At 45.8% G+C, this 8,811-nt stretch overlaps 1 protein-coding gene and 1 long non-coding RNA gene across 2 annotated transcripts in view; both read left to right on the top strand.

Moving 5' to 3' along the window:
• Positions 1-4,366: 4,366 nt before the first annotated feature.
• On the top strand, positions 4,367-6,294 carry LOC123651703. Its single transcript, XR_006740575.1, has 2 exons — positions 4,367-5,074; positions 6,058-6,294. It is a non-coding gene; the product is annotated as an uncharacterized LOC123651703 (long non-coding RNA).
• A 1,545-nt stretch (positions 6,295-7,839) lies between these two features.
• LOC123651687 (zinc finger protein 271-like) overlaps positions 7,840-8,811 on the top strand; it is a 49,108-nt gene continuing 48,136 nt past the window's right edge. Inside the window, exon 1 of the mRNA XM_045575962.1 lies at positions 7,840-8,088. Coding sequence (XP_045431918.1) covers positions 8,056-8,088 — 33 coding nt within the window. The 5' untranslated portion in view covers positions 7,840-8,055. The remainder of the gene's footprint in view (positions 8,089-8,811) is intronic.

The raw sequence follows: 8,811 nt of genomic DNA, 5'->3' as shown, positions 1-8,811 counted from the left end.
ATTTTATTGATTTTTTACAGAGAAAGGGAGAGGGATAGAGAGTTAGAAACATCAACGAGAGAGAAACATTGATCAGCTGAATCCTGCACTCTCCCCCCCTTCCCCCACTGGGAATGCGCCTGCAACCAAGATACATGTGCTTGATGGGAATCAAACCTGGGACCCTTCAATCCACAGGCTGTTGCTCTATCCACTGAGCCAAACCTGTTAAGGCACATTTGGTTATTTCTAATAAAGCGGCTACTAACATTACTGTATAAGTCTATATATGGATATAAGTTTCATTTACCTTTAGCAAAAATTCCATGCCTAATCTGAGTTGGTTTGTATATAAGTGTTTAAATTTACAAAGATTAACATTGTGTGATCTAAACAGAATATACCATCATGGATGCTGTAGCTTATGTGTTTAGGTGTGAAGCCATGCACAGTAGGGTTACTACTTGGATGATTGAGCTTGTGCCTGGATTGTGTGCTAGTTTCACAGAATGCGGTGTGCAGAAGGCAGCCTTGTCGATGTTGCACTCTTGCATCGTGTTTTTCTCCTTCTTTCTCCAAATAATAAAAGTGCCCACGTTACCCTAACAGGTTTGGCTCAGTGGATAAAGTGTCGGCCTGCAGACTGGAAGGTCCCAGGTTCGATTCTGGTCAAGAGCATGTACCTTGGTTGCAGGCACATCCTCAGTGGGAGGTGTGCAGGAGGTAGCTGATCGATGTTTTTCTCTCATCAATGTTTCTAACTCTTGATTCCTCTCCCTTCAATAAAATATATCTTTTTTTTAAAAGTGCCCATCTCGCTTGGCATATTCGTTGAGTTTTGACCTATTAACCAGGTGGTCATGGGTCGATTCCAAATCAAGGCACATTCCCAAGTTGCCGGCTCAAACTCCAGTGTGGGGTGTGCAGGAGGCAGCCAATCTATGATTCTCTCTTATCACTCATGCTTCTTTCCATCTCTCTAATAAGTCAATAAATATATATATATGTCCTTAAAAATCAATAAACTATTCTTTAAAAATAAACTGATTGTACCCTTTTGCATTTTTCCACCAGTGTGTGAAGTGTTCACATTCTCGAAAGTATCTTGTTTGATCATGCATTTTTATATAAACATATTCTGTAATTTTGTCATTCTTCATCACTTTTTATTATAGTTTTTCTAGGACTTTATGGTGAGCCTTTTCTCAGAAGTGTATTTGTTGAGCCTGTATCTTTGTTAAAACACCTTATCATATGTTCTGCCTAATGTGCTGAGAGTTTTGGTAATTTTCTTCAAATAAAACAGTGAAACAATAGAGATGGATGTTGGAATTTTTCTCTCTTTTTTGTGCCCTTTTCACTTAAGTAAACGTGTGTGTGTGTGTGTGTGTGTGTGTGTGTGTGTGTGTTGGAATAATATGTTTTAATGTTTTTTCCTTTTAAAAAAATATATATTTTATTGATCCTCCACAGAGAGGAAGAGAGAGAGATAGAGAGCCAGAAACATCGATCAGCCACCTCCTGCACACCCCCCACTGGGGACACACCTGCAACCAAGGCACAGGCCCCCAACCAGAACCGAACCAGGGACCCCCAGTCCGCAGGCCAAAGCTCCATCCAGCAAGCCAAACTGGCCTCGGCATGTTTTTTCTTTTTTAATAAAGATACTAATTTACTTAAACATTTTTATTGATTTCATGGAGCAAGGGAGAGGGAACATAAATGTTGAGAGCACAGCAGCATGGCTCAGTGGCTCCATGTGGACCTATGAAGCAGGAGGTCACAGATCCATTCAGTCAGGAAAATGCCTGCACCCTAGGCTAGATACCCAGTATAGGGCATGCAAGAGGCAGCTACTCAATGATTTTCTCTCATCTTTAATGTTTCTTTTATTTCTCTCTTTTTAAAATTTTTTTATTCATTTTAGAGAGGAAGGAAAAGGAGAGAGAGAGAGAAACGTCAATGATGATGGAGAAACATATATTCTCTGCCTCCTGTATGTTCTGTACTGGGGACTGACCCTGGGTACGGGGCTGAGGGCTGTTTTCAGGCTGGCCATGACCCCCAGCCATCCAGGTGGTCCCTCCTTGAGCGGAGGACATGGTGGGCTGGAAACCTGGGTGGCTCCTGGCAACCCAGGCTCCCAGTCACGCCTTCAGCAGTGGCCAGGGCAAGCGAGAAGCTTGGCTTCTTCCGTCGCCAGGGGCAACCCAACTCCTGCTCACTCCAGCTCTGGGGCCACCTTCATCTATGTTGGGTTATTTTTCATACTCATTCCTGATTGGCTGGTGGGCATAGCGGACCGACGGTCAATTTCCATGTTTCTCTATCGATATTAGTGTACCTGGGACCTATAAGAAGCCACTGACTCTGCTGCAGGGAGTCAGGTGCTGTGGGCACTCAGGTCTCATCGTGGTGTGCCCACCTGGGAATCCCCAGCAGACTGGCTAGAGCTCCCTGAATCTCAGTTGGCTGGATGTGACATGCAGATGGTTGATGGCGCTTGCTTTGGCCTCCCAAGGTCAGTAAAATAACAAGCTGAGTACTTGTTGCCAAAATTCCAGGAAAAGGTTTTAAAGCATTTTCTCTCTCAATTCTCACATCAAACTGTTGTAGTGGAAACTCATATCAAATCTCTGGAAAAACGGTATCAGAGAAATGAAGTCAGCTCCCCCAGTTGACACCACAGACAAGTGTTAGCTTGTAATTTTAACCATTCTTTTCTCCAGCGTCAAACAGTCTCTACCGCTGATGAGCATCCCTCCCTGGAGCAGGCACAGGATGAGGACCAGGGTGGCTCAGCTGCAGCTCCTGTTTCCATGGTTGCAGTTATGCGTTTCCTCCCGTTCCCTTTACATCTCAGAGCCCTTACCCTGGGCCATCATTCAGGGGGACGCCATCATTTCTCAGCTGCAGTGGTTCCTCCAGGGGAACCTTCTTTCAGGGTGAGCTGCTCTTTGTCTGCCTCCCCTTTGATCCCAGCACAGAGTTTGACCCACAGGAGACAATTAGGTAATTAGGGTTTTGTCTCTGCACCTTCACCCACATGTTGGGTGTTATGCTGTGATCCCATCCACTGTGATGAATTTCTTCCCTCAGTTTGACCCTTCACTCGATGTTTCTATGGGACACTGACATTCACCTGCAGGAGAGGGGACAATGACATGTGTTTTAAAACCTAGAATTTGGGTCGAAACCAGTTTGACTCAGTGGATAGAGCATCGATCTGCGGACTGAAAGGTCCCGGGTTCGATTCCGGTCAAGGGCATGTACCTTGGTTGCGGGCGTATCCCCGGTGGGGGTGTGCAAGAGGCAGCTGGTCGATGTTTCTCTCTCATCGACGTTTCTAGCTCTCTATCTCTCTCCCTCTCTGTAAAAAATCAATAAAATATATTAAAAAAAAAAAAAAAAAAAAGAGAGAGCACTGTTAGGGTTTGGCAGGTGATGCGGGCATTGCAAGAAATCACAGCTAAAAAAGGAGATGCAGCCGAAACCGGTTTGGCTCAGTGGATAGAGCGTCAGTCTGCTGACTGAAGGGTCCAAGGTTCGATTCTGGTCAAGGGCATGTACCTTAGTTGCAGGCACATCCCCAGCAGGAGGTATGCAAGAGGCAGCTGATCGATGATTCTCTCTCATTGATGTTTCTAACTCTCTATCCCTCTCTTCCTCTCTGTAAAAAAAAAAAAAAATGAATAAAATATATATGTTTTAAAAAGTTACAGTTTGCCAAAACCGGTTTGGCTCAGTGGATAGAGCATCGACCTGCAGACTAAAAGGTTCCAGGTTCGATTCCGGTCAAGGGCATGTACATTGGTTGCGGGCACATCCCCAGTAGGGGGTGTGCAAGAGGCAGCTAGTGGATGTTTCTCTCTCATTGATGTTTTTAGATCTCTATCCCTCTTCCTTCCTCTATGTAAAAAATCAATTATATATATATATATATATATATATATATATATATATATATATATATATATATTTATTTATTTTATTTTATTATTTTATTTTATTTTATTTTTACAGAGAGGCAGAGAGAGGGATAGAGTTAGAAACATCAATGAGAGAAAGACATGCCCTTGACCAGAATCGAACCCGGGACCCTTCAGTCCGCAGGCCGACGCTCTATCCACTGAGCCACACCGGTTCTGGCAGGAACATTTTAAAAATACAAAAGCATTTACACAGACGACGCCTCACGGTTTTCCATCCGGCAGCTTTCCCGCGCGCGCGGCGGCCTAGGCATGAGCGGGACGCAGTCGCCGTCTGAGAGGATTTTCCCCCGCCTCGCACTCGCACTCACCCCGGCTGGGCCTTCCGGGAAGACCGGGACAGGCAGGCCTCAGTTTCCCTAAGCTCCCCGCCCGCGTTCCCTTATTTATTTTTTTTTTAAGTTACAGTTCGTTTGCTTTCCAGAAGAGAGTCTGGCAGACGTATAGAGAGGTGTCTTATAAGTATTTTTCCCATGCCTATAAAATGTGTCTAGAGAAAAAGTTATACAGAGTTCAAGAGAGGCTGGTTTGAAAAGGTGGAAGGAAGGAAACGTTCTACTAACTAGAGACCCCTTGGTGCAAATTATCTCTGAGGCATGACAACAGCAGGGAGGAGGGGTGTGTAATAATTTGGCCTTGAAAGTAGCTTATCTGGTTGAGCAGTTTGAACAAAGGAGCTGTTTGAATTAGAGGAGCCAACGATCTTGGGATTTAATTAGCAGGCCCTTCTCTTAAATTCTCGAAGGCAGACCTTTTTCTTTTCCTTCCAAATGCCTCCACCTCATTTAGAACCTAAGGCTTTATTGACCTGATGAGTGACAACTTCTAGGAGATGAAATAAAGGGACACCAGCAATAGTGGGAACATTGTGTTCAGGAGGATGTCAGCAATGGGTCACAGAGAGAATAAACCACTCATTGAATTTTCTCCTCAATCCATAGGAGAAAATAATTTTTCTCTGTTCTAACCACAGTACGGACAAAAGTGATGGCAGAAACTAAACTTAGCAAGCTCAGGGAGCCCAGAATGGCATGGTTAACCTTACAAACACAGACGCCAAAAGTAACCCTATAGGATGGTTTGAAGTTAAAACTTTCTAAGTCAATGTGAGTCTTAGGGGTAGTTATGTGGTCCTAGCCCAGTGGTTCTCAACCTTCCTAATGCTGCGATCCTTTAATACAGTTCCTCATGTTGTGGTGACCCCTATCCATAAAATTATTTTCGTTGTTACTTCATAAATGTAATTTTGCTACTGTTATGACTCTTAATGTAAATATCTGATATGCAGAATGTCTCAGGCAACCCCTGTGAAAGGGTCATTTGACCCCCAAAGGGGTCAAGACCCACAGTTTGAGAACCACTATCCTAGCCTAGTGTGTGTGTGTGTGTGTGTGTGTGTGTGTGTGTGTTTTGCAAAGGTCAAATTTTAAAAAATATATATTTTATTGATTTTGTACAGAGAGGAAGGGAGAGAGATAGAGAGTTAGAAAGATCGATGAGAGAGAGTCATCGATCAGCTGCCTCTTGCACACGCCCTACTGGGGATGTGCCCACAACCAAGGTACATGCCCTTGACCGGAATCGAACCCAGGTCCCTTCAGTTCCCAAGCCAACACTCTATCCATTGAGCCAAACCGGTTTCAGCGCAAAGGTCAATTTTTACCTTGTTGAGCCTGTCTGTTGTCTTTTTGCATCTGGGCTTACATACCATTAGATTTGATTTTTAGAGACATTTCTGTTACATAGACTCATAAGAGAACTATATCCCAACACAGATGATTACAGACCACCAATTATTATTGTTCTTGGGTTAAATATTAACTGCTACCTAATCGATAAACTTTTTTTTTAAGTTTGTGTATATTTTTTCTTTATTTTTTATCCAATCAAAGAGATTTACCTCTTTAGATTCCCCCCGCCCTTATTTATTACCAGTTAATTTCATTTATCCCCCTTAGGTCTACTCCTTTGAGTCTAATGAATAAAAAAGGCTCAAAATTGCCATTCTCCCTAGCATTACTATTGTTATTTTCCTTCCTGACAAATGTCCTAGACTTGGGTCACATAAACTTAGAAAAATTCTCCCCAGGTTTGGACATTTCTTACAACATCACCAAAAGCAATTGCCTTGTGTGAAATGGAAGAACCTTACATGGAGGGGTATCAGCATTTTTAGCTACTCAACTGATTGAAGACAGATTTATAAACATAAACGTAGAGCAGACCCAGAACCCAGCAAGCTAGAGCTTTCCAGTTGCTTTCAGAGAACAGAAGGAAATGCTCAAGCCTTAGGTGACTTTGTTTTTACTCTGTACGTGCATGTGTGTTTCATCCTCAACTGAGGATTTTTTTAACCCTCCTCCACTTTCCCTTTGAGATTCTGCAGTCCCATGCTCCCATAGCTCTGAATTCACTCATCAGTTGTTTTGTTAATTAGATTCCATATATGAGTGAGATGAAGTGATACTTGTCTTTCTCTGGCTGACTTATTTCACTTAGCATGATTATCTCCAGGTCGCTCCATGCTGTGTGAAAAGATAAGAGAATCTTCATTTTTATGGCTGCATAGTATTCCATGGTACAAATGTACCACAGCTTTCTATCCAACCATCAAATGATGGGCACTTGGGCTGTTTGCAGATCTTTGCTATTATAAATGGTGCTGCTATGAACACAGGAGTGCATACTTTCTATTTGTTTCACCTGTCTTAGGATATATTCCTAGATGTGCAATCAGTAGATCAAATGTCAGTTCCATATTAAATTTTATGCGAAACCTCCAAACGGATTTCCATAATGGCTGCACCAGTTTGCATCCCCACCAGCAGTGTACTAGGGATCCTTTTCCCCCACATCCTCCCCTGCACTTGTCCTTTGCTGATTTGTTGATGGCAGCTATTATAACAGAGGTGGGGTGATACCTAATTGTTGCTTTAACTTACATCTCTCTGATGATCAGTCACTTTGAGCATTTTTTTCACATGTGTCTTGCCATCTTATCCACAGGCAGAGCTGGCACTTTGGATGGCATCAGAAGCAGATGCTCTCAAGTATGAGTGTCTGTTTGTGACATTAACTTTGTATAATGGACTCAATGGAGGCAGGTTAGGATGTGAGGGCGATCTGGCTGCCACATCTGTCACCCCATTGATCGCCAGGGTTGATTCGGCTGATCTGGCTGGCTAGGCGGGTGTCCCCCTCCTCCCTCACGGATCCATGTGCGTCCCTCCCAAAGCTGCGCGCTCGCGTTCGGTTGAAGAGGACGACTTTCCCCTAAGAGGAGAGGACCAGTCTTCGGTCAAGGGTATACCAGTAGCTGCGCTCCCCTACTAGAACCTCCAAACAAGCTCTCAATGGAGGCAGGTTAGATTAACTTAGAAAATGTAGCAACAAGCTACATTTTAAAAAAAAATTATTTATTTATTTATTTATTTATTTATTTATTTATTTATTTATTTTAATTAAAATATTATCTGTGTACAGATTTTAACATTGCCCTCCCGCTCCCATACATACCCTCCCGCAACAAGCTACATTTGATCTGAAGGAGAGACATGCCTAATGTTCTGAAAGAAGAAACAATGCCTTCCCCTCAGAAAGAGCAGGTCCTAAAGAAAGAGGTGCAAAACCAGCCACGCAGGTGCAGGAGAAACAAACTTGCCCCAGACATCACCTCCCCTGAAGGCGCTAGAGGACCCTGAGTATACTCGGTGTCTTTCTTGGGCTATTTGCCTCTAAATCCCCTCTTGTGACTGGTTCCTAGCCTTGAAGCCTATGAACTACATTACCCACAAGGCAACGCATGGAATGCCACGAGGCTGAGCCAATGGGGGCTGAGAGGAGGCATTTCCGTTTGGCCGCTTCTGTAGGGCGGGATTTTGTCTTCTGAGGAGTTATCTCAGGAGTGAAAAGGGGTGTCGCCGCATCACTGTCAGTGGACGGAGCCTCCCGTGGTGCTCACCGCTCACACGTGGGGTTGGAGTTCGGAGTCACCGCCCGGACCCCCGCCAGGGCCGGGGCAGGCCCCGCCATTCCTGCCGCGGCTGCCGCTCCCGCCGCCCCCGCCCCGCGCGGCCCACAGAGCGCGATGGCGGCGCCCGCGCTGTGGAGCTTCGCTGAGGTGAGTTCCTGTCCCCCAGGCCCCCCGCCTCCTCACCCCGCACCCCACAGCCCGTTGCGGGCCTGTCCCTCCTGCAGCTCCGTCCGCGGGGAGGACCGTGAGGAAGGCGGAGGGGAGGGAGGAGCGCGGTGGCTTCTGAGGACACAGCCAGTGCGGGGCGGAGAGGACAGGGGTGACCGGTCTCTGAGGTTCCCCTGAGGGTGTGGGTGAGAGCGTCGGCGGGCAGATCAGAGGCTGCAGGGAGGCCGTCACAGCCTCATGGGGGCTTTCCCGGCTGTGGGGTCCCTCAGGGGCCTGGGGTGGTCCTGGACCCGCTGGAAGACAGGCTTCTCCACATGCCATGTGCCATGTTCACGGGGGAGTCCAGCGAGACCCGGTGGCATTGGAGCAGGAAGGGGGCAGAGCTGAGGGAGTGAACCTGGGTCTGAAGATGGGAAGGGGATAAGCGTTACCCAGTGTGTGCACAACTGGAGAAAGTGTGAGCTGATGGTCATAAAACAGAAGCAAAAACCCACGCTTAGCTTTGTCTGGGAGGCATGGTATAGGAGACTGCAGTGGTATTGCTTGGCGGGAAAACTGGGGCCCTGCAGGAATCGCCCAGACCTTAAATGACATTGCTCTCTACTCTCTCCTCCCCCAATCCTTCCCACCCAACCCAGCTGCTCTGCTGAGGGCAATCCCAGTGAGTAATGGGACTGTGATGAGAGAGCAGCCTGCACTGGC

Source organism: Pipistrellus kuhlii, unplaced genomic scaffold (genome assembly GCF_014108245.1).
Source record: "Pipistrellus kuhlii isolate mPipKuh1 unplaced genomic scaffold, mPipKuh1.p scaffold_m20_p_71, whole genome shotgun sequence".
In the NCBI taxonomy this organism is placed as follows: Eukaryota; Metazoa; Chordata; class Mammalia; order Chiroptera; family Vespertilionidae; genus Pipistrellus; species Pipistrellus kuhlii.
This window is presented reverse-complemented; position numbering and strand designations above follow the sequence as displayed.